The sequence below is a fragment of the Oncorhynchus gorbuscha genome, unplaced genomic scaffold (genome assembly GCF_021184085.1).
Source record: "Oncorhynchus gorbuscha isolate QuinsamMale2020 ecotype Even-year unplaced genomic scaffold, OgorEven_v1.0 Un_scaffold_35:::fragment_2:::debris, whole genome shotgun sequence".
Lineage (NCBI taxonomy): Eukaryota > Metazoa > Chordata > Actinopteri > Salmoniformes > Salmonidae > Oncorhynchus > Oncorhynchus gorbuscha.
The window spans coordinates 639882-664669 of NW_025745210.1; the positions used below are offsets into that span (position 1 = coordinate 639882).

The 24788-nt window shown below is 41.4% G+C and overlaps 2 protein-coding genes across 7 annotated transcripts in view; one reads left to right on the plus strand and one right to left on the minus strand.

Moving 5' to 3' along the window:
* Positions 1–225: 225 nt before the first annotated feature.
* LOC124017948 (mitochondrial import receptor subunit TOM40 homolog) lies at positions 226–4393 on the plus strand. 2 transcript variants are annotated; one of them, XM_046333186.1, is made up of 10 exons: positions 226–670; positions 1194–1396; positions 1915–1982; positions 2187–2279; positions 2385–2486; positions 2594–2699; positions 2943–3065; positions 3168–3244; positions 3493–3595; positions 3738–4393. In XM_046333186.1, exons 2-10 carry the CDS (start codon positions 1195–1197, stop codon positions 3875–3877), a joined length of 1014 nt encoding a protein of 337 aa, XP_046189142.1. In that variant the 5' UTR covers positions 226–670; position 1194; the 3' UTR covers positions 3878–4393. The 2 variants fall into 2 exon arrangements, with proteins under 2 accessions (XP_046189142.1, XP_046189143.1); XM_046333187.1 differs by lacking the exon at positions 226–670 and adding an exon at positions 687–890.
* LOC124017945 (B-cell lymphoma 3 protein homolog) overlaps positions 2563–24788 on the minus strand; it is a 43179-nt gene continuing 20953 nt past the window's right edge. For all 5 annotated transcript variants that reach the window (XM_046333181.1, XM_046333179.1, XM_046333180.1 and 2 more), the window contains 6 exons: positions 7174–7375; positions 6515–6603; positions 6269–6346; positions 5841–6008; positions 5374–5479; positions 2563–5290 (listed from right to left, as the gene is read on the minus strand). In XM_046333181.1, the coding sequence (XP_046189137.1) occupies positions 4848–5290; positions 5374–5479; positions 5841–6008; positions 6269–6346; positions 6515–6603; positions 7174–7375 (1086 nt within the window). In that variant the 3' untranslated portion in view covers positions 2563–4847. The remainder of the gene's footprint in view (positions 5291–5373; positions 5480–5840; positions 6009–6268; positions 6347–6514; positions 6604–7173; positions 7376–24788) is intronic.

Sequence of the window (24788 nt, forward strand, 5' to 3'; positions counted from 1 at the left end):
CGTTAGACCAAAGGATGGATTTCCACTGGTCTAATGTCCATTGCTTGTGTTTCTTGGCCCAAGGAAGTCTATTCTTGGTGTCCTTTTTTGGTTCTTGGTTATTTCATATTTTTTATGTCTTCACTATTCTAGTGTATCATTTTTTAAAACTTAGAATGAGTAGGTGTGTTCAAACTTGACTGGTACTGTACATTCTACATGTAGAAAGAATCACAGGAAGACGAGCACTGTATAAAATTACCCTGGGAATGTCTTGCTTCATGGGAATGAATGAAGCAACGATTTGGAAGGCGCAAAATAAGCCTGTCGTATTCAGGTGCTAGTCGGAAGTAGGAAACTCGTAAATGTTGGATTTGCTTACTGGCTGTAGTTATACACGTGTTGCATTCAACCCATACTCCAGTTGTTCAGCGACTTAGTGTTCAACTAGATAGTAGATCAGTCATTTTAGAGTTCCCGACTAGGTCCTGAACCCAGCACAACACGCATTATTTAGGATTTTCCTAGTAGTTGGATGTGCTGGCCAATGGTGGTTGAGTTTGTAGGTACACTACCCAATCCATGAGGTTATCGGGGACGGAGGGCGGGCCTAAACGTGCACCGGAAGGTTGTGGTTGAACTTTGCAGGTGTGTAGCTAGAATTACCGCCGGACACGCACAAACAGTCAACGTGAGTAGCTCGCTAACACATTTGAAGGACAGTTGCATGAAATAGACAACTCTAAAACCGATCTCTTTATTACAGATAGCTGATGGTGTTACAGTTTTGTTGTCAGAAGCATGTACAGTGCTGCAATTGTTTATCGCTAGCAACATTAACAAGCTAACGTTAACTCAGTCAATGACGGTCAGTCAAGTCGACCAGGTCTCAGAGCATTTCGTATTCTTCTGTACGTAAATCTGAGACACTCCATTATGTATGATACAGTATCTTACGTTTGGTATGGTTGCATAAGACATGGTTACTTAAGGCCACAACGAAAGGGGATTGTGGTTGGTATGGGTGGGCATTTGCTACCTTGCTAACGTTACGTGTTTGGCTTAATTAAATACCCTTTGGCCTTGACCTAGCTGTGTTAGTCTTTGTCCCAGTTAATGCGTAGAGTTGGATAGCTAGCCACTAGAACTATTAACATAACATCAAGTATCTCACCCCTTCTCTCTCTTTGTGTCTCTCCCTCATCCTGCTTCAGCATGGGCAGTGTGTTGGCTGCCAGCTCCCCCCCTCCCCCAGGCAGTGGCGTTGTCCAGGGGGCCCCTGGGTTGGTGTCAGTCCCCCCAGGGTTCTCCATGCCCTCCGTCCCTCCCCCCTCTGTCCCGGGACAGCCAGCAGGTGAGACGGGGAGCCCCCCCCCCAACCCTGGTACCTATGAGGAGTGTCATCGCAAGTGCAAAGGTAAGAATCATACACAGTCATGTGGTACGTCATCAGCGTTGTACAGGTGCATCTTTCCTGTTCGAATAGACTGGGCAATGACGTTGCAGATTTTACGCTCCTATTTATTTGAGAGGTGTGTTTTTCCTCTGACATAAGATGTTTTCTGTCTCATATTTATTTGAGAGGTGTGTTTTTCCTCTGACATAAGATGTTTTCTGTCTCATATTTATTTGAGAGGTGTGTTTTTCCTCTGACATAAGATGTTTTCTGTCTCATATTTTAGATTGTATTAAATGTTAAAATTGTTTTCATTAAATAGTTTCTGTTTTGACCATAGACTTGGACAACTCTAGTGTCCAAAGGTCAGGTTTAGCAAGGGCAGCGCCATTGACGTTCACCATTTTGAAATCAACTGGGTGGGGCTATTGGTTAAGGAAGGATCACACAATTCCTTCCAGGTCATCTGGAGAGATCAGCCCATGAATTATACTTGTGAGCAAACATTCCATATTTCTATGGTTCTAACGTCATTTCAGAGGTGTTCCCCATCCAGATGGAAGGAGTGAGACTGGTGGTCAACAAGGGCCTGAGTAATCACTTCCAGGTCAGTTGTGGAGCTAGAGGAATATATATTCTAGATGCAGCCAGTCGGTAAGTTAAAGTCAGCGTTAGTATGCATTCTGTTGCAGCTATTATACAATGAAAAGGAACGATCAAACCCTCAAGGCTGTAAAGCTCAAGGTGGTGATTGTCCTATTTCATATGGATCAGAATACTTTATTGGATGTCTGCTGTATCTGTTCTACAGGTCAGTCATACAGTCACTCTCAGCACCTTGGCTGAATCTGGCTACCGGTTTGGTGCCACCTACGTGGGCACTCAACAGACAGGACCTGCTGAGGTAAACTGTCACTTGACTGGTCTGGAAAATGTCTCTCAGCCACTTTACCCTAATATTATTATATTCTAATAAAGTTGTTAATGTACGTGTTGAACCCCCACCCAGTCCTTCCCAGTCATGGTGGGAGACATGGACAACACCGGTAGTCTGAACGCCCAGGTTATCCACCAGCTCACCAGCGCCGTGCGCTCTAAAATAGCCATCCAGGTACGTCACTGTGAAGAGTGGAACGCAACACCAGGATCAGGAAGTTTGTATATTGAACTTACTGTTTATTCATCTGTCCATTTACAACAATGCCTTTATTTCAACAGACTCAGCAGCACAAGTTTGTGAACTGGCAGTGTGACATGGAGTATCGTGGTGATGACTTCACCTCTGCTGTTACCCTGGGCAACCCAGACGTCCTCCTTGGCTCTGGTAGGATTGTTTTCTCGTCAGACTTCACTGGTGGTCCATGATGCGGCAAAACGACCCATCTCTCCTACAAGCACATTTGTGTGGAAGCTTAATCACTTAAAGCAATGTTCTTGTTACCCAGCCTTTTGATCACATGTTATGATGGCCTCTGTTTACAGAGTGAACGGGCTGGTTATTATTCAGACATGAGTCCTTTATTCTTGTGCTCTACTGTAACATCTATGATGATGTTGCTGTCCTCAGGTATTATCGTGGCTCACTACCTTCAGTCCATCAGTCCAGCCCTGGCGTTGGGAGGAGAGCTGGTCTACCACCGGAGGCCTGGGGAGGAGGGAGCAGTCACCTCCCTAATGGGCAGATACACAGGTGAGACCCTCTCTGACCCACACCACCTCACCTTCTGTTAGAGCCAGGAGCTTTTTACTGGTCAGGTCACTGAGATTAATATTCTTCTTGTTTTTACTCCAGGCAATAATTATGTTGCCACATTGACTCTAGGAGGTGCTGGTGCTCATGCAACATACTACCACAGAGCCAATGACCAGGTACCCAAACTAAGCTATCCTATCACCTAGCCCCCAGTCTAGACCACAAAACTCCTCAAACTTTAGTGTGGATCACTGTGCAAAATAGTTGGGAGAATCCACTGGTATCCTACCATCTCGTGACCATGCTAATGGACCATGCCTTTTCTGACATGTAGGTGTTAGCCCACTGAAATACTTGAGGCTATGTAGCACCACAGTGCTAGGTCTGTTTGTGAGACCATCTTGTTGTCGTTCTACCAACGCAGCTGCAGCTGGGGGTGGAGTTTGAGGGCAGCATGCGGACGCAGGAGACCGCAGTATCGTTTGGGTACCAGCTGGACCTCCCTAAAGCCAACCTGCTCTTTAAAGGTAAGCCACTGTCTGTCCCTCGACAGCACAGCTATTCAGACAGACCTCTAGGATTAATTGAGTGAGTTGAGCCATTTGTCAATGATTGTCTCAGGTCTGAATGATTTCCTGATCAGTCCCTCCCCTCCATCCCCGTCTCCAGGTTCGGTAGACAGTAACTGGGTGGTGGGGGCAGTCCTGGAGAAGAAGCTGCTGCCCCTGCCTCTCTCCTTGGCCCTGGGAGCCTTCCTTAACCAAAAGAAGAACAAGTTCCAGTGTGGCTTCAATGTCACAGTTGGCTAGACCTCCTCCAGCCGCCTCCGACACACTGGGACCATCCACAGAAACACACAGTCCTGGGCTTGTCATGTATCTAGTGGATTCAGAGACTCTCCTATACTGTGAATTGTGGGGCAGAGTGAGCGAGGGGGTTACTCTATACCATGGAGCCAGGCCTACATATTGTAGCACAAGTCTATTTCCTTCTGGTATATATGTGATACCCAACAAATAGAGAGCATCAGGTGATGCAGTTCAACATGTGATTAGACTAATATTGTCGCTGTCTGATAACTGCATCTACATTTTTGGCAATTTCCAAACAATACAGAAACTATAGGGCTATATTTTACTGTTAACGAATATACAAGTACTGAACTTCAGAAGTATCTTGAATACATTTTCCTGGTCCTAGAGTCATGAAATGTTCAGAGTACACTTACTACTTTCAATATGTAATAGAAATGGAGTTGAAGTTCTCACCAGACCGTGACAATATTCTGAAATGCATTTAGAATAATAAACAACTTTTGTATCTTTGGTTTTTGATGTTAAAGATCATTAAGGACTGGGTCTGTGTCCGTGTGCTGCTATGAATGTGAAGAAAAATAACTTGACGTAGAAAAATATTTATCAATTATACAATATATTATTCAAAGTAAACCAGAAAAGAAAAAGCTAAAACAGAATCATGAATTTCAAGTAAGATGGAGCACCACTTTCCAAACAGCCCATCACACACACACACAACAGTTCTGAATGAAGTCTATTCAGGAAACTGCAGTAACGTTCATTCTTCCAGTGTAGGTGTCATTGCATGTAGAATTGTAAGGAGACTAATGCAGTCACATGACAAATGCATCCAGCTGAGATCTAGAGGTACATAATCATACTGGCATAGGCTCTATAGTCCAACAGTAAACAAACTCGTTACCAACCAATAACTCAAACAGTGGTGGAACCCAACTCAGCAGGGACACAAAGTGCATCTCTGTCAACTGTTACCTTTGCCCATGCTGCTGCTGACACTCATGATGGAGACATCTGATTGGGAGGCAGTAGATACAGTGGCTGGGTAAGGGATATTGGTGTGGAGGAGGATAAAGGGAGGCTCTGGATAAAGAGGTCTCTGAACTCCAGGGGAGTAATAGGCGAGTAAATGCCCTATTTGAGCATCAGTGATGGGGGACTGGTGGTGCATTGCTGGAGGGTAGCTGTAGGTCCTTCTCTGGGTCAGGCTGATGTCCACTGCAGTCATCCTGTTGGAGTCAAGCCTCATCGGCAGCTGCTTGCTCTCCCGGATCTTCAATGGAGACTGATGGCCTGATTGGCTGTGAGGAGAGGGCGTGAGAGGTGCCTTGGGGGAATGGGACGAGCTGCGGTGAAGAGGCGAAGCTGTGGGAGTGGCCAATGGTGAAAGGCTGAGAGATGGAGAACCTGGGGACAGAGGAGGGATGTGATGAGTTTACTGTGCCCGAATGCATGATGCACATCAAAATACGTGCTCGTCTCACCATTACCTCTAATCTGTGAGTGGGGTGTGCTCCTGTGTGGTGAGGCTGGTACACACTGCTGAGCTTTGGGCTGCTGGTTTCTGGAGCCCTTCCCTCGTAGTACATCTGTTACCTGAGAACAGAGATCTAAAGGGTGAGGTTACCTGAGAGGACACACATTAACAGTGCTGCAATGACAACTAGTGAGTTCACGGCATCTGTGGGGCCTGCTACTGAGTGATCGCATTCCTTAGATTATTTGTGTTTTATTGTTGGTACAGTTTGTTGTTGTGATGACAAGAAAATTGTTATTAGGTACAGCCACTAGAGGGAAGCACCCACAAGGATTAGTTCAGTCCTATGTCCACACTATCGTTCATTTAACCCACTAACTTCACTTTTTATTCTCCAACACATGTGTAAAGCTATTGTGAAATAGAGGGGGGGAAACGACCCTCTTCCATAGATCCAGTGCATTCATTTTCTTCTCTCACCTTCTTGTTCTTGGCCACCATCGCCGGGGTGTCATTGTGGTAGTTCTTCACACTGCTGTCGGCTCTGTTCTTCAGTAGCAGCCTGGCTGTGTCTACCTGGCCTCGCCCACAGGCACTGTGCAGGGCCGTGTTCCCACTGTACGACTGGCCGTTCACATTACAGTCATTCTGATGAGGAGGGGGCAGGGAGAGAGGAAGTGGGAGATTGTTTAGAAGATGTCAAAATAAGTAACACGGTTAGTCTTGGATGGCGATGTGTAACTAAACAGAATCACTTTGAACATTTCTTGTAAATCATCTTCCCAGAAAGGAAAGATAAACCTAAAGGGGAACAGGGGAGGATCTACAGACCATTTTAAAAATAGATGAGCTGACTTCAGTAGAACAGCTGGAACAGCTGGAGTCACATATAACACACGTAGCCTTACCTCAATGAGGAAGTGCACCATGTCCATATTGTGGTTCTCTACTGCGTGTATGAGAGGACTGTGGCCACTCTTGATGTCCTGCTTAGAGAGAGGAGAATGGGGACTCTGTAAAGTGGAACTGGAATTAATTGAGTATTATTGGGTAACTAGATGATTCAGTATGCCAGAATAACTCAAAGCCCACTAGAAATGGCCCAGCATTAAGGGGAGAGATGGAGAGTTAGGTGGGGGAGGAAGGTGACTGACCATAGCATTGATGTCTGCCCCAGCATCCAGCAGCATTCTGACCAGCTCCTTGTGTCCACCCTGTACAGCTAGGTGGAGAGGTGTGAGGCCTGGAGAGAGAGAGGGGGGGGGTAAGCAGTTAGGGAGGGAATCACACGCGCACACGCTCCAGAGCCCATGTGTATTCTAGGGGTTTTCTGCTGTTTTGAGTACAAGGCAAACCATGCTGTGCCCAGACTTGTCACACTGGCATACAGACCACAACAGCAGGAAATGCCCTATTCCCCTCTCTGCCTCATACGCCCACCACCATGGGACCTACAGCATGAGTCAAACAGGGGGGATAATGTGTGCTACATATAATGTTAGTATGTGTCGCAACACAGAAATATTCCCACAATATGTGAATTCCTGTACATTAGGCATGAATGTTGTAAACATTGTGGGAGGGTTACTGGCTTTATTTGGGGTAGTAGTATACATCATAGATCTATTATTGTTTTAGTCATGTCTGGCATGACTACCACAAAGGAGCTGTCTGTTTCTTCTATGGACTGTCAATTAGGTCACATTGGAAAGTTAAGAGGAATATAGAATTTATGAATTGAATTTAAATTAATCCCCTGCATTGTCTCAATTGAAACAGAATTGAGGGCAACTTAGTAGCAGTAGTAACTTACCCTCATAGTTCCTGACCTCCAGGCAAGTCAAAATGGAGGGGTGGGAAAGGACGACAGAGAGGCAGGCCTGCTGGCCGTGTTCACAGCAGAGGTGGACCGTTGTCTGACCGTTACGGTCCAGAGCCCCCGGGTCAGCACCCGCACGCAGCAACGCCCCCACCATGTGGGCCTGATGGGTAATCACAGCCAGATGAAGAGGGGTCTGAGAAAGAGGGAGACAGAAAATTCATCTTTAGACAATCATTAAACAAGAACAAATGAAAACCAGGGCGTCATAACTGTACATTTCACACTAAATATCTGCGGTCACCATTTCTGAAAAGACAGCACATGCACAAACATATTGAGATTTATAAACTTGGCGCACGCCATACATACGTATGTTTCCCGGTTGTGTGCCCCTTTACTCTTTACTCTTTTTTTAATACCCACGAGGTAGGCCTATGCTACCTCGTGGGTATTAAACCATCACAGAAAAGGTGAGGCATTCTTTATGCAATGATCATGGAAATGAAAAATAATAGCCCAGGAATTAGATGCCTATTTCTAATTATTTTAAAATTCAAAGATAAATTAAATAGATTCTCACTAAAGGCAAATGATTGCATCTTGTTATTACCTTGTTTATTGTTATGAATAAGCGTGTCCATCATATCCCCTATTTGCACAAAATACTAATCTCCTTCCTGCTTGCAATGCAATACTTCAACCACTAGAAAATGTACACACATGGTCTAAATTTTGCAGAGTCATGAATGATAAATGCCAATGTTTGCGTGAATGCATGTTTGGGGCTATATTTTGTACATATGTATGGTTTATAAATGAGGTAAACCATTTTTTGTAAACCAATAGCAGAGGAAGAAGAGATGAGGAGGAATAGTATATTACTCCTGTTAATGGAATCGCATCGTTTCATCTCCATCCAGTTCTGCAGGGGGAAGGTCACAAGAGCTTATAAACGGTGGGCTAGATAAGGTTGGGCATAAGTCCCTAAACAAACCAGAGCTGCCCAGCAGAGGGCTTTCTGGCTTCATCAGATTTGGACATCGGCAGACAAAGATAAACGCCACACGGCATGGTAAACACACCATCAAAGTCCAAAATACAAATCAGCTAGATGGTGAAGATACAGCCCCATACATTTTTTTTGTAGTTTCAAAATTAGGTGCACCTAAAGTATTTGAAAGAACTAATGCTGTTTCGAGCCAGGTCGGATGTGATGCTGTTTCGAGCCAGGTCGAATGTGATGCTGTTTCGAGCCAGGTCGAATGTGATGCTGTTTCGAGCCAGGTCGAATGTGATGCTGTTTCGAGCCAGGTCGAATGTGATGCTGTTTCGAGCCAGGTCGAATGTGATGCTGTTTCGAGCCAGGTCGAATGTGATGCTGTTTCGAGCCAGGTCGAATGTGATGCTGTTTCGAGCCAGGTCGAATGTGATGCTGTTTCGAGCCAGGTCGAATGTGATGCTGTTTCGAGCCAGGTCGAATGTGATGCTGTTTCGAGCCAGGTCGAATGTGATGCTGTTTCGAGCCAGGTCGAATGTGATGCTGTTTCGAGCCAGGTCAAATTCCAGAGACATGCCACTATGCAGGGGATTGCAGATTCCAACACGGGTTTACTGAAAGCACTGGAGCAATCCAGGATCTTCCAGAGATGGCCAATGATTCATAAAACCTGATTTGAAAAATGTTAACTTTGTCAGTGGTCCAATGTCCAGAGGCATGCAGAAAGGGTTTAGGGAGGTCACTTAGTAATCATACTGAACAATCTCAGTGGTCAGGATGATCATTTAGTTTCACTTTTGATTCAGGAAAAGCATGTACTTACAGTGTGTGTGTGTGTGAGGCTGTGTTCCAGTAAAGAACAGCAGTAAAATACCAAAGCGCCGGCGGGAGAAAACACTGGTGAAATGCCAGTGGCCTTCACTTCCTGAGAAAACACTCCTATTTCCCTGAATCGTCAGTCATGACTGATCACACACACCCTAGTGTTTGACCTCCCATGAACTACCAACAGTCTGACTCAGTCATAATGTGCTTCCTAGAATGTCCCTGAACATGAAGCCGTAAAGGACGTAACCGGCAACATGTCACAATACTTAATCAAAGACACAGGTCAAATAAAGGCTTTTATGGTGGTCCAAAAACATTCCAAAGTTCATTGAGTTTAGTACTAGCTTCCTGTAAACCATTCCAGAATGACATACAAAAACAGCACAGATAAGAGGGGCAGAGTATGGGGAGGGAGAGAAGGGGGAGCGTAGGGTAAGAAAGCCAGGGAGAGGAATAGCTGGAAGCGGTAAAGACAAGGGGATAGACGGGAAAATCCCTTCCCTCTCCCCTGCTGGCTGTGTGTCCACAGAGTTACATTCCAATGACATGAGCAGATAAACCAGAAGAACAGAGGAGTGGAGGGGAGAGTTCTAGGTATGAGGAAAAGCCTTGAAAGGGTGGTTGTGTGCCAGACAAAGATAAGGATACAAAGAACAGGAGGGGAGAAGGTAAAAACAAAGAGAAATTAGAGGTGTGCATAGGGTGTACTTCCTGTTAATGTTCTAGTTGTGCAACTTCTCAGGAAAGACTAACAAAGTCCCTTACCATACCATGGAAGAGCTTATTTTACTAGTTCTTTACAAGTTTCAATAATTTGTATAATTTATGCAGTTATAGGAGGGGTCAACTCACAATGTACTGAGATAAAATCAGAGAGAGAGACGATCAGAGAGAGAGAGACAGCCAGGGAGATGGAGACTAGCGCAGAAAGGGAATGTCCCGGATTCTACCCTCTAAAACTCAGCAACAAGGTATGTTGAGAAACAGAGCAGAGCAGGGGGGGTCATGTGACTTCTCAGAATGAGGATACTAAGTGCACATACACATGCACTGTAGAAGCCTCACACAATACACTGCATGCCACAAGCACACCCACACAGACAGACAAAGCATAATGCATAATGTGCATAATGTACAAAGTGGCAACAGCAGCGTTAAGGACATGGTCATTCATATCTGAACAGTTTCCAGGGAACTTGAATAACCTAACATGGGAGTAACATTGGCCAGAGAATTGGGAAGTGCACCAGCTAGTAGATGTCAGTGTTTGGTTAGTAGTAGTGTCCGTGTTTGGTTAGTAGTAGTGTCCGTGTTTGGTTAGTAGTAGTGACAGTGTTTGGTTAGCAGTAGTGACAGTGTTTGATTAGCAGTAGTGACAGTGTTTGGTTAGTAGTAGATGACAGTGTTTGGTTAGTAGTAGATGACAGTGTTTGGTTAGTAGTAGATGACAGTGTTTGGTTTGTAGTAGATGAAAGTGTTTGGTTAGCAGTAGTGACAGTGTTTGGTTAGTAGTAGTGACAGTGTTTGGTTAGTAGTAGTGACAGTGTTTGGTTAGTAGTAGTGACAGTGTTTGGTTAGTAGTAGATGACAGTGTTTGGTTAGTAGTAGTGACAGTGTTTGGTTAGTAGTAGTGACAGTGTTTGGTTAGTAGTAGAAGTCAGTGTTTGGTTAGTAGTAGATGACAGTGTTTGGTTAGTAGTAGATGACAGTGTTTGGTTAGTAGTAGATGACAGTGTTTGGTTAGTAGTAGATGACAGTGTTTGGTTAGTAGTAGATGTCAGTGTTTGGTTAGTAGTAGTGACAGTGTTTGGTTAGTAGTAGATGACAGTGTTTGGTTAGTAGTAGATGACAGTGTTTGGTTAGTAGTAGATGTCAGTGTTTGGTTAGTAGTAGATGACAGTGTTTGGTTAGTAGTAGATGACAGTGTTTGGTTAGTAGTAGATGTCAGTGTTTGGTTAGTAGTAGTGACAGTGTTTGGTTAGTAGTAGATGACAGTGTTTGGTTAGTAGTAGATGACAGTGTTTGGTTAGTAGTAGATGACAGTGTTTGGTTAGTAGTAGATGACAGTGTTTGGTTAGTAGTAGATGACAGTGTTTGGTTAGTAGTAGATGTCAGTGTTTGGTTAGTAGTAGTGACAGTGTTTGGTTAGTAGTAGATGACAGTGTTTGGTTAGTAGTAGATGACAGTGTTTGGTTAGTAGTAGATGACAGTGTTTGGTTAGTAGTAGTGACAGTGTTTGGTTAGTAGTAGATGACAGTGTTTGGTTAGTAGTAGATGACAGTGTTTGGTTAGTAGTAGATGTCAGTGTTTGGTTAGTAGTAGATGACAGTGTTTGGTTAGTAGTAGATGTCAGTGTTTGGTTAGTAGTAGATGTCAGTGTTTGGTTAGTAGTAGTGACAGTGTTTGGTTAGTAGTAGATGACAGTGTTTGGTTAGTAGTAGATGACAGTGTTTGGTTAGTAGTAGATGACAGTGTTTGGTTAGTAGTAGATGACAGTGTTTGGTTAGTAGTAGATGACAGTGTTTGGTTAGTAGTAGATGACAGTGTTTGGTTAGTAGTAGATGTCAGTGTTTGGTTAGTAGTAGTGACAGTGTTTGGTTAGTAGTAGATGACAGTGTTTGGTTAGTAGTAGATGACAGTGTTTGGTTAGTAGTAGATGACAGTGTTTGGTTAGTAGTAGATGACAGTGTTTGGTTAGTAGTAGATATCAGTGTTTGGTTAGTAGTAGTGACAGTGTTTGGTTAGTAGTAGTGACAGTGTTTGGTTAGTAGTAGTGACAGTGTTTGGTTAGTAGTAGTGACAGTGTTTGGTTAGTAGTAGTGACAGTGTTTGGTTAGTAGTAGTGACAGTGTTTGGTTAGTAGTAGTGACAGTGTTTGGGTAGTAGTAGATGTCAGTGTTTGGTTAGTAGTAGTGACAGTGTTTGGTTAGTAGTAGTGACAGTGTTTGGTTAGTAGTAGTGACAGTGTTTGGTTAGTAGTAGTGACAGTGTTTGGGTAGTAGTAGATATCAGTGTTTGGTTAGTAGTAGATATCAGTGTTTGGTTAGTAGTAGTGACAGTGTTTGGTTAGTAGTAGTGACAGTGTTTGGTTAGTAGTAGTGACAGTGTTTGGTTAGTAGTAGTGACAGTGTTTGGTTAGTAGTAGTGACAGTGTTTGGTTAGTAGTAGTGACAGTGTTTGGGTAGTAGTAGATGTCAGTGTTTGGGTAGTAGTAGTGACAGTGTTTGGGTAGTAGTAGATGTCAGTGTTTGGTTAGTAGTAGATGTCAGTGTTTGGTTAGTAGTAGATGTCAGTGTTTGGTTAGTAGTAGTGACAGTGTTTGGTTTGTAGTAGATGTCAGTGTTTGGGTAGTAGTAGTGACAGTGTTTGGGTAGTAGTAGTGACAGTGTTTGGGTAGTAGTAGATGTCAGTGTTTGGTTAGTAGTAGTGACAGTGTTTGGTTAGTAGTAGATGTCAGTGTTTGGTTAGTAGTAGATGTCAGTGTTTGGTTAGTAGTAGATATCAGTGTTTGGGTAGTAGTAGATGTCAGTGTTTGGGTAGTAGTAGTGACAGTGTTTGGTTAGTAGTAGTGACAGTGTTTGGTTAGTAGTAGTGACAGTGTTTGGTTAGTAGTAGTGACAGTGTTTGGTTAGTAGTAGATGTCAGTGTTTGGTTAGTAGTAGTGACAGTGTTTGGTTAGTAGTAGTGACAGTGTTTGGTTAGTAGTAGATGTCAGTGTTTGGTTAGTAGTAGATGTCAGTGTTTGGTTAGTAGTAGATGTCAGTGTTTGGTTAGTAGTAGATGACAGTGTTTGGTTAGTAGTAGATATCAGTGTTTGGGTAGTAGTAGTGACAGTGTTTGGGTAGTAGTAGTGACAGTGTTTGGTTAGTAGTAGATATCAGTGTTTGGTTAGTAGTAGTGACAGTGTTTGGTTAGTAGTAGTGACAGTGTTTGGTTAGAGGTAGTGACAGTGTTTGGTTAGAGGTAGTGACAGTGTTTGGTTAGTAGTAGTGACAGTGTTTGGGTAGTAGTAGATGTCAGTGTTTGGTTAGTAGTAGTGACAGTGTTTGGTTAGTAGTAGTGACAGTGTTTGGTTAGTAGTAGTGACAGTGTTTGGTTAGTAGTAGTGACAGTGTTTGGGTAGTAGTAGATATCAGTGTTTGGTTAGTAGTAGATGTCAGTGTTTGGGTAGTAGTAGTGACAGTGTTTGGGTAGTAGTAGATGTCAGTGTTTGGTTAGTAGTAGTGACAGTGTTTGGTTAGTAGTAGATGTCAGTGTTTGGTTAGTAGTAGTGACAGTGTTTGGTTAGTAGTAGATGTCAGTGTTTGGGTAGTAGTAGTGACAGTGTTTGGGTAGTAGTAGTGACAGTGTTTGGTTAGTAGTAGTGACAGTGTTTGGGTAGTAGTAGATATCAGTGTTTGGTTAGTAGTAGATGTCAGTGTTTGGGTAGTAGTAGTGACAGTGTTTGGGTAGTAGTAGATGTCAGTGTTTGGTTAGTAGTAGTGACAGTGTTTGGTTAGTAGTAGATGTCAGTGTTTGGTTAGTAGTAGTGACAGTGTTTGGTTTGTAGTAGATGTCAGTGTTTGGGTAGTAGTAGATGACAGTGTTTGGGTAGTAGTAGTGACAGTGTTTGGGTAGTAGTAGATGTCAGTGTTTGGTTAGTAGTAGTGACAGTGTTTGGTTAGTAGTAGTGACAGTGTTTGGTTAGTAGTAGATGTCAGTGTTTGGTTAGTAGTAGATATCAGTGTTTGGGTAGTAGTAGATGTCAGTGTTTGGGTAGTAGTAGTGACAGTGTTTGGTTAGTAGTAGTGACAGTGTTTGGTTAGTAGTAGTGACAGTGTTTGGTTAGTAGTAGTGACAGTGTTTGGTTAGTAGTAGATGTCAGTGTTTGGTTAGTAGTAGTGACAGTGTTTGGTTAGTAGTAGTGACAGTGTTTGGTTAGTAGTAGATGTCAGTGTTTGGTTAGTAGTAGATGTCAGTGTTTGGTTAGTAGTAGATGTCAGTGTTTGGTTAGTAGTAGATGTCAGTGTTTGGTTAGTAGTAGATGACAGTGTTTGGTTAGTAGTAGATATCAGTGTTTGGGTAGTAGTAGTGACAGTGTTTGGGTAGTAGTAGTGACAGTGTTTGGTTAGTAGTAGATATCAGTGTTTGGTTAGTAGTAGTGACAGTGTTTGGTTAGTAGTAGTGACAGTGTTTGGTTAGTAGTAGTGACAGTGTTTGGTTAGTAGTAGATGTCAGTGTTTGGTTAGTAGTAGTGACAGTGTTTGGTTAGTAGTAGTGACAGTGTTTGGTTAGTAGTAGATGTCAGTGTTTGGTTAGTAGTAGATGTCAGTGTTTGGGTAGTAGTAGATGTCAGTGTTTGGGTAGTAGTAGTGACAGTGTTTGGTTAGTAGTAGTGACAGTGTTTGGTTAGTAGTAGATGTCAGTGTTTGGTTAGTAGTAGTGACAGTGTTTGGGTAGTAGTAGATGTCAGTGTTTGGGTAGTAGTAGTGACAGTGTTTGGGTAGTAGTAGTGACAGTGTTTGGGTAGTAGTAGTGACAGTGTTTGGTTAGTAGTAGATGTCAGTGTTTGGTTAGTAGTAGATGTCAGTGTTTGGTTAGTAGTAGATGTCAGTGTTTGGTTAGTAGTAGTGACAGTGTTTGGTTAGTAGTAGATGTCAGTGTTTGGTTAGTAGTAGTGTCAGTGTTTGGTTAGTAGTAGATGTCAGTGTTTGGTTAGTAGTAGATGTCAGTGTTTGGTTAGTAGTAGATGTCAGTGTTTGGTTAGTAGTAGTGACAGTGTTTGGTTAGTAGTAGATGACAGTGTTTGGTTAGTAGTAGATGTCAGTGTTTGGTTAGTAGTAGATATCAGTGTTTGGGTAGTAGTAGTGACAGTGTTTGGGTAGTAGTAGTGACAGTGTTTGGTTAGTAGTAGATGTCAGTGTTTGGTTAGTAGTAGATGTCAGTGTTTGGTTAGTAGTAGATGTCAGTGTTTGGTTAGTAGTAGATGTCAGTGTTTGGTTAGTAGTAGATGTCAGTGTTTGGTTAGTAGTAGATGTCAGTGTTTGGTTAGTAGTAGATGTCAGTGTTTGGTTAGTAGTAGAGTGTCAGTGTTTGGTTAGTAGTAGATGTCAGTGTTTGGTTAGTAGTAGATGTCAGTGTTTGGTTAGTAGTAGATGTCAGTGTTTGGTTAGTAGTAGATGTCAGTGTTTGGTTAGTAGTAGATGTCAGTGTTTGGTTAGTAGTAGATGTCAGTGTTTGGTTAGTAGTAGATGTCAGTGTTTGGTTAGTAGTAGATGTCAGTGTTTGGTTAGTAGTAGATGTCAGTGTTTGGTTATTAGTAGATGTCAGTGTTTGGTTAGTAGTAGATATCAGTGTTTGGGTAGTAGTAGTGACAGTGTTTGGTTAGTAGTAGTGACAGTGTTTGGGTAGTAGTAGATATCAGTGTTTGGTTAGTAGTAGATGTCAGTGTTTGGGTAGTAGTAGTGACAGTGTTTGGGTAGTAGTAGATGACAGTGTTTGGTTAGTAGTAGATGTCAGTGTTTGGTTAGTAGTAGATATCAGTGTTTGGGTAGTAGTAGTGACAGTGTTTGGGTAGTAGTAGATGTCAGTGTTTGGTTAGTAGTAAATGTCAGTGTTTTTGTAGTAGATATCAGTTAGTAGTAGATGTCAGTGTTTGGTTAGTAGTAGGTGTTTGGTTAGTAGTAGATATCAGTGTTTGGGTAGTAGTAGTGACAGTGTTTGGTTAGTAGTAGTGACAGTGTTTGGGTAGTAGTAGATATCAGTGTTTGGTTAGTAGTAGATGTCAGTGTTTGGTTAGTAGTAGATGTCAGTGTTTGGTTAGTAGTAGATGTCAGTGTTTGGTTAGTAGTAGATGTCAGTGTTTGGTTAGTAGTAGATGTCAGTGTTTGGTTAGTAGTAGATGTCAGTGTTTGGTTAGTAGTAGATGTCAGTGTTTGGTTAGTAGTAGATGTCAGTGTTTGGTTAGTAGTAGATGTCAGTGTTTGGTTAGTAGTAGATGTCAGTGTTTGGTTAGTAGTAGATGTCAGTGTTTGGTTAGTAGTAGATATCAGTGTTTGGTTAGTAGTAGTGACAGTTTGGTTAGTGTTTGGTTAGTAGTAGTGACAGTGTTTGGTAGTAGTAGTGACAGTAGTAGTGACAGTGTTTGGGTAGTAGTAGATGACAGTGTTTGGTTAGTAGTAGTGTTTGGTTAGTAGTAGTGACAGTGTTTGGTTAGTAGTAGTGACAGTGTTTGGGTAGTAGTAGTGACAGTGTTTGGTAGTAGTAGATGTCAGTGTTTGGTTAGTAGTAGATGTCAGTGTTTGGTTAGTAGTAGTGTGTTTGGTTAGTAGTAGATGACAGTGTTTGGTTAGTAGTAGATGTCAGTGTTTGGTTAGTAGTAGATGTCAGTGTTTGGTTAGTAGTAGTGACAGTGTTTGGTTAGTAGTAGATGTCAGTGTTTGGTTAGTAGTAGATGACAGTGTTTGGTTAGTAGTAGATGTCAGTGTTTGGTTAGTAGTAGATGTCAGTGTTTGGTTAGTAGTAGATGTCAGTGTTTGGTTAGTAGTAGATGTCAGTGTTTGGGTAGTAGTAGATGTCAGTGTTTGGGTAGTAGTAGATGTCAGTGTTTGGGTAGTAGTAGTGACAGTGTTTGGGTAGTAGTAGTGACAGTGTTTGGTTAGTAGTAGATGTCAGTGTTTGGTTAGTAGTAGATGTCAGTGTTTGGTTAGTAGTAGATGTCAGTGTTTGGTTAGTAGTAGTGACAGTGTTTGGTTAGTAGTAGATGTCAGTGTTTGGGTAGTAGTAGATGACAGTGTTTGGTTAGTAGTAGATATCAGTGTTTGGTTAGTAGTAGTGACAGTGTTTGGTTAGTAGTAGTGACAGTGTTTGGTTAGTAGTAGTGACAGTGTTTGGTTAGTAGTAGATGTCAGTGTTTGGTTAGTAGTAGATGTCAGTGTTTGGTTAGTAGTAGATGACAGTGTTTGGTTAGTAGTAGTGACAGTGTTTGGTTAGTAGTAGTGACAGTGTTTGGTTAGTAGTAGATGTCAGTGTTTGGTTAGTAGTAGATGTCAGTGTTTGGTTAGTAGTAGATGTCAGTGTTTGGTTAGTAGTAGATGTCAGTGTTTGGGTAGTAGTAGATGTCAGTGTTTGGGTAGTAGTAGTGACAGTGTTTGGTTAGTAGTAGATGTCAGTGTTTGGTTAGTAGTAGATGTCAGTGTTTGGTTAGTAGTAGTGACAGTAGTAGTGACAGTGTTTGGTTAGTAGTAGTGACAGTGTTTGGTTAGTAGTAGATGACAGTGTTTGGTAGTAGTGACAGTTAGTAGTAGATGTCAGTGTTTGGTGTTTAGTAGTAGATGTCAGTGTTTGGTTAGTAGTAGATGTCAGTGTTTGGGTAGTAGTAGATGTCAGTGTTTGGTTAGTGACAGTGTTTTTAGTAGTGACAGTGTTTGGTTAGTAGTAGTGACAGTGTTTGGTTAGTAGTAGTGACAGTGTTTGGTTAGTAGTAGATGTCAGTGTTTGGTTAGTAGTAGATGTCAGTGTTTGGGGTAGTAGTAGATGTCAGTGTTTGGGTTAGTAGTAGTGACAGTGTTTGGTTAGTAGTTTGACAGTGTTTGGTTAGTAGTAGATGACAGTGTTTGGTTAGTAGTAGATGACAGTGTTTGGTTAGTAGTAGATGACAGTGTTTGGTTAGTAGTAGATGACAGTGTTTGGTTAGTAGTAGATGACAGTGTTTGGTTAGTAGTAGATGACAGTGTTTGGTTAGTAGTAGATGACAGTGTTTGGTTAGTAGTAGATGACAGTGTTTGGTTAGTAGTAGATGACAGTGTTTGGTTAGTAGTAGATGACAGTGTTTGGTTAGTAGTAGATGTCAGTGTTTGGTTAGTAGTAGATGACAGTGTTTGGTTAGTAGTAGATGTCAGTGTTTGGTTAGTAGTAGATGTCAGTGTTTGGTTAGTAGTAGTAGTTAGTGATGACAGTGTTTGGTTAGTAGTAGATGACAGTGTTTGGTTAGTAGTAGATGACAGTGTTTGGTTAGTAGTAGATGACAGTGTTTGGTTAGTAGTAGATGACAGTGTTTGGTTAGTAGTAGATGACAGTGTTTGGTTAGTAGTAGATGTCAGTGTTTGGTTAGTAGTAGTGACAGTGTTTGGTTAGTAGTAGATGACAGTGTTTGGTTAGTAGTAGATGACAGTGTTTGGTTAGTAGTAGATGACAGTGTTTGGTTAGTAGTAGATGACAGTGTTTGGTTAGTAGTAGATATCAGTGTTTGGTTAGTAGTAGTGACAGTGTTTGGTTTTAGTAGTAGTGACAGTGTTTGGTTAGTAGTAGTGACAGTGTTTGGGTTAGTAGTAGTGACAGTGTTTGGTTAGTAGTAGTGACAGTGTTTGGTTAGTAGTAGTGACAGTGTTTGGTTAGTAGTAGTGACAGTGTTTGGGTAGTAGTAGATGTCAGTGTTTGGTTAGTAGTAGTGACAGTGTTTGGTTAGTAGTAGTGACAGTGTTTGGTTAGTAGTAGTGACAGTGTTTGGTTAGTAGTAGTGACAGTGTTTGGTTAGTAGTAGATATCAGTGTTTGGTTAGTAGTAGATATCAGTGTTTGGTTAGTAGTAGTGACAGTGTTTGGTTAGTGACAGTGTTTGGTTAGTAGTAGTGACAGTGTTTGGTTAGTAGTAGTGACAGTGTTTGGTTAGTAGTAGTGACAGTGTTTGGTTAGTAGTATGACAGTGTTTGGTTAGTAGTAGATGTCAGTGTTTGGGTAGTAGTAGTGTCAGTGTTTGGGTAGTAGTAGATGTCAGTGTTTGGTTAGTAGTAGATGTCAGTGTTTGGTTAGTAGTAGATGTCAGTGTTTGGTTAGTAGTAGTGACAGTGTTTGGTTTGTAGTAGATGTCAGTGTTTGGTTAGTAGTAGTAGTGACAGTGTTTGGTTAGTAGTAGTGACAGTGTTTGGGTAGTAGTAGATGTCAGTGTTTGGTTAGTAGTAGTGACAGTGTTTGGTTAGTAGTAGATGTCAGTGTTTGGTTAGTAGTAGATGTCAGTGTTTGGTTAGTAGTAGATGTCAGTGTTTGGTTAGTAGTAGATGTCAGTGTTTGGGTAGTAGTAGTGACAGTGTTTGGTTAGTAGTAGTGACAGTGTTTGGGTAGTAGTAGTGACAGTGTTTGGTTAGTAGTAGTGACAGTGTTTGGTTAGTAGTAGATGTCAGTGTTTTTGGTAGTAGTAGTTAGATAGTGACAGTGTTTGGTTAGTAGTAGATGTCAGTGTTTGGTTAGTAGTAGATGTCAGTGTTTGGTTAGTAGTAGATGTCAGTGTTTGGTTAGTAGTAGATGTCAGTGTTTGGTTAGTAGTAGATATCAGTGTTTGGTTAGTAGTAGTAGTGACAGTGTTTGGTTAGTAGTAGATATCAGTGTTTGGTTAGTAGTAGTGACAGTGTTTGGTTTAGTAGTGACAGTTAGTCAGGTTAGTGACAGTGTTTGGTTAGTAGTAGTGACAGTGTTTGGTTAGTAGTAGTGACAGTGTTTGGGTAGTAGTAGATGTCAGTGTTTGGTTAGTAGTAGATGTCAGTGTTTGGTTAGTAGTAGTGACAGTGTTTGGTTAGTAGTAGTGACAGTGTTTGGTTAGTAGTAGTGACAGTGTTTGGTTAGTAGTAGATTCAGTGTTTGGTTAGTAGTAGATGTCAGTGTTTGGTTAGTAGTAGATGTCAGTGTTTGGTTAGTAGTCAGTCAGGTTAGTAGTAGTGTTTGTTTGGTAGTAGACAGTAGATGTCAGTGTTTGGTTAGTAGTAGTGACAGTGTTTGGTTTTGATGTCAGTGTTAGTAGTAGATGTCAGTGTTTGGTTAGTAGTAGATGTCAGTGTTTGGTTAGTAGTAGATGACAGTGTTTGGTTAGTAGTAGTGACAGTTAGTGACAGTGTTTGGTTAGTAGTAGATGACAGTGTTTGGTTAGTAGTAGATGTCAGTGTTTGGTTAGTAGTAGATGTCAGTGTTTGGTTAGTAGTAGATAGTGTTTGGTTAGTAGTAGATGTCAGTGTTTGGTTAGTAGTAGATGTCAGTGTTTGGTTAGTAGTAGATGTCAGTGTTTGGTAGTAGTAGATGTCAGTGTTTGGTAGTACAGTGTTTGGTTAGTAGTAGATGACAGTGTTTGGTTAGTAGTAGATGTCAGTGTTTGGTTAGTAGTAGATGTCAGTGTTTGGGTAGTAGTAGATGTCAGTGTTTGGGTAGTAGTAGTGACAGTGTTTGGTTAGTAGTAGATGTCAGTGTTTGGTTAGTAGTAGATGTCAGTGTTTGGTTAGTAGTAGTGACAGTGTTTGGTTAGTAGTAGTGACAGTGTTTGGTTAGTAGTAGTGACAGTGTTTGGTTAGTAGTAGATGTCAGTGTTTGGTTAGTAGTAGATGTCAGTGTTTGGTTAGTAGTAGATGACAGTGTTTGGTTAGTAGTAGTGACAGTGTTTGGTTAGTAGTAGATGTCAGTGTTTGGTTAGTAGTAGATGTCAGTGTTTGGTTAGTAGTAGATGTCAGTGTTTGGTTAGTAGTAGTGACAGTGTTTGGTTAGTAGTAGTGACAGTGTTTGGTTAGTAGTAGTGACAGTGTTTGGTTAGTAGTAGATGTCAGTGTTTGGTTAGTAGTAGATGTCAGTGTTTGTAGTTGACAGTAGTAGATGACAGTGTTTGGTTAGTAGTAGTGACAGTGTTTGGTTAGTAGTAGATGTCAGTGTTTGGTTAGTAGTAGATGTCAGTGTTTGGTTAGTAGTAGATGTCAGTGTTTGGTTAGTAGTAGATGTCAGTGTTTTTAGTAGATGTCAGTGTTTGGTAGTAGTAGTGACAGTGTTTGGTTAGTAGTAGATGAGTGTTTGGTTAGTAGTGTTTGTTTGGTTAGTAGTAGTGACAGTGTTTGGTTAGTAGTAGTGACAGTGTTTGTTAGTAGTAGTAGTAGTAGTAGTGACAGTGTTTGGTTAGTAGTAGTGACAGTGTTTGGTTAGTAGTAGATGTCAGTGTTTGGTTAGTAGTAGATGTCAGTGTTTGGTTAGTAGTAGATGTCAGTGTTTGGTTAGTAGTAGATGTCAGTGTAGTTGTCAGTGTTTGGGTAGTAGTAGATGTCAGTGTTTGGGTAGTAGTAGTGACAGTGTTTGGGTAGTAGTAGTGACAGTGTTTGGTTAGTAGTAGATGTCAGTGTTTGGTTAGTAGTAGATGTCAGTGTTTGGTTAGTAGTAGATGTCAGTGTTTGGGTAGTAGTAGATGTCAGTGTTTGGGTAGTTAGTAGTAGTCAGTGTTTGGGTAGTAGTAGATGTCAGTGTTTGGGTAGTAGTAGATGTCAGTGTTTGGGTAGTAGTAGATGTCAGTGTTTGGGTAGTAGTAGATGTCAGTGTTTGGGTAGTAGTAGATGTCAGTGTTTGGGTAGTAGTAGATGTCAGTGTTTGGGTAGTAGTAGATGTCAGTGTTTGGGTAGTAGTAGTGACAGTGTTTGGGTAGTAGTAGTGACAGTGTTTGGGTAGTAGTAGTGACAGTGTTTGGTTAGTAGTAGATGTCAGTGTTTGGTTAGTAGTAGATGTCAGTGTTTGGTTAGTAGTAGATGTCAGTGTTTGGTTAGTAGTAGATGTCAGTGTTTGGGTAGTAGTAGATGTCAGTGTTTGGGTAGTAGTAGTGACAGTGTTTGGGTAGTAGTAGTGACAGTGTTTGGTTAGTAGTAGTGACAGTGTTTGGTTAGTAGTAGATGTCAGTGTTTGGTTAGTAGTAGATGTCAGTGTTTGGTTAGTAGTAGATGTCAGTGTTTGGTTAGTAGTAGTAGTAGATGTCAGTGTTTGGTTAGTAGTAGATGTCAGTGTTTGGTTAGTAGTAGATGTCAGTGTTTGGTTAGTAGTAGATGTCAGTGTTTGGTTAGTAGTAGATGTCAGTGTTTGGTTAGTAGTAGATGTCAGTGTTTGGTTAGTAGTAGATGTCAGTGTTTGGTTAGTAGTAGATGTCAGTGTTTGGTTAGTAGTAGTGACAGTGTTTGGTTAGTAGTAGATGACAGTGTTTGGTTAGTAGTAGATGTCAGTGTTTGGTTAGTAGTAGATATCAGTGTTTGGGTAGTAGTAGTGACAGTGTTTGGGTAGTAGTAGTGACAGTGTTTGGTTAGTAGTAGTGACAGTGTTTGGTTAGTAGTAGATGTCAGTGTTTGGTTAGTAGTAGATGTCAGTGTTTGGTTAGTAGTAGATGTCAGTGTTTGGTTAGTAGTAGTGACAGTGTTTGGTTAGTAGTAGTGACAGTGTTTGGTTAGTAGTAGTGACAGTGTTTGGTTTGTAGTAGTGACAGTGTTTGGTTAGTAGTAGTGACAGTGTTTGGTTAGTAGTAGTGACAGTGTTTGGTTAGTAGTAGTGACAGTGTTTGGTTAGTAGTAGATGTCAGTGTTTGGTTAGTAGTAGATGTCAGTGTTTGGTTAGTAGTAGATGTCAGTGTTTGGGTAGTAGTAGATGTCAGTGTTTGGGTAGTAGTAGTGACAGTGTTTGGGTAGTAGTAGATGTCAGTGTTTGGGTAGTAGTAGATGTCAGTGTTTGGGTAGTAGTAGATGTCAGTGTTTGGGTAGTAGTAGATGTCAGTGTTTGGGTAGTAGTAGATGTCAGTGTTTGGGTAGTAGTAGATGTCAGTGTTTGGGTAGTAGTAGTGACAGTGTTTGGGTAGTAGTAGATGTCAGTGTTTGGGTAGTAGTAGTGACAGTGTTTGGGTAGTAGTAGTGACAGTGTTTGGGTAGTAGTAGTGACAGTGTTTGGTTAGTAGTAGTGACAGTGTTTGGTTAGTAGTAGATGTCAGTGTTTGGTTAGTAGTAGATGTCAGTGTTTGGTTAGTAGTAGATGTCAGTGTTTGGTTAGTAGTAGATGTCAGTGTTTGGGTAGTAGTAGATGTCAGTGTTTGGGTAGTAGTAGATGTCAGTGTTTGGGTAGTAGTAGTGACAGTGTTTGGTTAGTAGTAGTGACAGTGTTTGGTTAGTAGTAGATGTCAGTGTTTGGTTAGTAGTAGATGTCAGTGTTTGGTTAGTAGTAGATGTCAGTGTTTGGTTAGTAGTAGTGTCAGTGTTTGGTTAGTAGTAGATGTCAGTGTTTGGTTAGTAGTAGATGTCAGTGTTTGGTTAGTAGTAGTGTCAGTGTTTGGTTAGTAGTAGATGTCAGTGTTTGGTTAGTAGTAGATGTCAGTGTTTGGTTAGTAGTAGATGTCAGTGTTTGGTTAGTAGTAGATGTCAGTGTTTGGTTAGTAGTAGTGACAGTGTTTGGTTAGTAGTAGTGACAGTGTTTGGTTAGTAGTAGATGACAGTGTTTGGTTAGTAGTAGATGTCAGTGTTTGGTTAGTAGTAGATATCAGTGTTTGGGTAGTAGTAGTGACAGTGTTTGGGTAGTAGTAGTGACAGTGTTTGGTTAGTAGTAGTGACAGTGTTTGGTTAGTAGTAGATGTCAGTGTTTGGTTAGTAGTAGATGTCAGTGTTTGGTTAGTAGTAGATGTCAGTGTTTGGTTAGTAGTAGTGACAGTGTTTGGTTAGTAGTAGTGACAGTGTTTGGTTAGTAGTAGATGACAGTGTTTGGTTAGTAGTAGATGTCAGTGTTTGGTTAGTAGTAGATATCAGTGTTTGGGTAGTAGTAGTGACAGTGTTTGGGTAGTAGTAGTGACAGTGTTTGGTTAGTAGTAGATGACAGTGTTTGGTTAGTAGTAGATATCAGTGTTTGGGTAGTAGTAGTGACAGTGTTTGGGTAGTAGTAGTGACAGTGTTTGGGTAGTAGTAGTGACAGTGTTTGGTTAGTAGTAGATATCAGTGTTTGGGTAGTAGTAGTGACAGTGTTTGGGTAGTAGTAGTGACAGTGTTTGGGTAGTAGTAGATATCAGTGTTTGGTTAGTAGTAGTGACAGTGTTTGGTTAGTAGTAGTGACAGGGTTTGGTTAGTAGTAGATATCAGTGTTTGGGTAGTAGTAGTGACAGTGTTTGGTTAGTAGTAGAAGTCAGTGTTTGGTTAGTAGTAGTGACAGTGTTTGGTTAGTAGTAGTGACAGTGTTTGGTTAGTAGTAGATGTCAGTGTTTGGTTAGTAGTAGATGTCAGTGTTTGGGTAGTAGTAGTGACAGTGTTTGGTTAGTAGTAGGTGACAGTGTTTGGTTAGTAGTAGGTGACAGTGTTTGGTTAGTAGTAGGTGACAGTGTTTGGTTAGTAGTAGTGACAGTGTTTGGTTAGTAGTAGTGACAGTGTTTGATTAGCAGTAGTGACAGTGTTTGGTTAGTAGTAGATGACAGTGTTTGGTTAGTAGTAGATGTCAGTGTTTGGTTAGTAGTAGATATCAGTGTTTGGTTAGTAGTAGTGTCAGTGTTTGGTTAGTAGTAGTGACAGTGTTTGGTTAGTAGTAGATGACAATGTTTGGTTAGTAGTAGATGACAGTGTTTGGTTAGTAGTAGATGACAGTGTTTGGTTTGTAGTAGTGACAGTGTTTGGTTAGTAGTAGTGACAGTGTTTGGTTAGTAGTAGTGACAGTGTTTGGTTTGTAGTAGTGACAGTGTTTGGTTAGTAGTAGTGACAGTGTTTGGTTAGTAGTAGTGACAGTGTTTGGTTAGTAGTAGTGACAGTGTTTGGTTAGTAGTAGTGACAGTGTTTGGTTAGTAGTAGATGTCAGTGTTTGGTTAGTATTAGTGTCAGTGTTTGGTTAGTAGTAGATGACAGTGTTTGGTTAGTAGTAGTGACAGTGTTTGGTTAGTAGTAGATGACAGTGTTTGGTTTGTAGTAGTGACAGTGTTTGGTTAGTAGTAGATGACAGTGTTTGGTTAGTAGTAGATGACAGTGTTTGGTTAGTAGTAGTGACAGTGTTTGGTTAGTAGTAGATGACAG

Excerpts from the sequence above, each read along its gene's own strand:
- LOC124017948 (XM_046333186.1), top strand. The coding sequence starts at position 1,195 with ATGGGCAGTGTGTTGGCTGCCAGCTCCCCCCCTCCCCCAGGCAGTGGC. Across the intron at positions 1,983-2,186 it reads GCCTGAGTAATCACTTCCAG|GTCAGTCATACAGTCACTCT; the intron begins GTCAGTTGTGGA and ends TCTGTTCTACAG. Across the intron at positions 2,487-2,593 it reads GCTCTAAAATAGCCATCCAG|ACTCAGCAGCACAAGTTTGT; the intron begins GTACGTCACTGT and ends TTATTTCAACAG.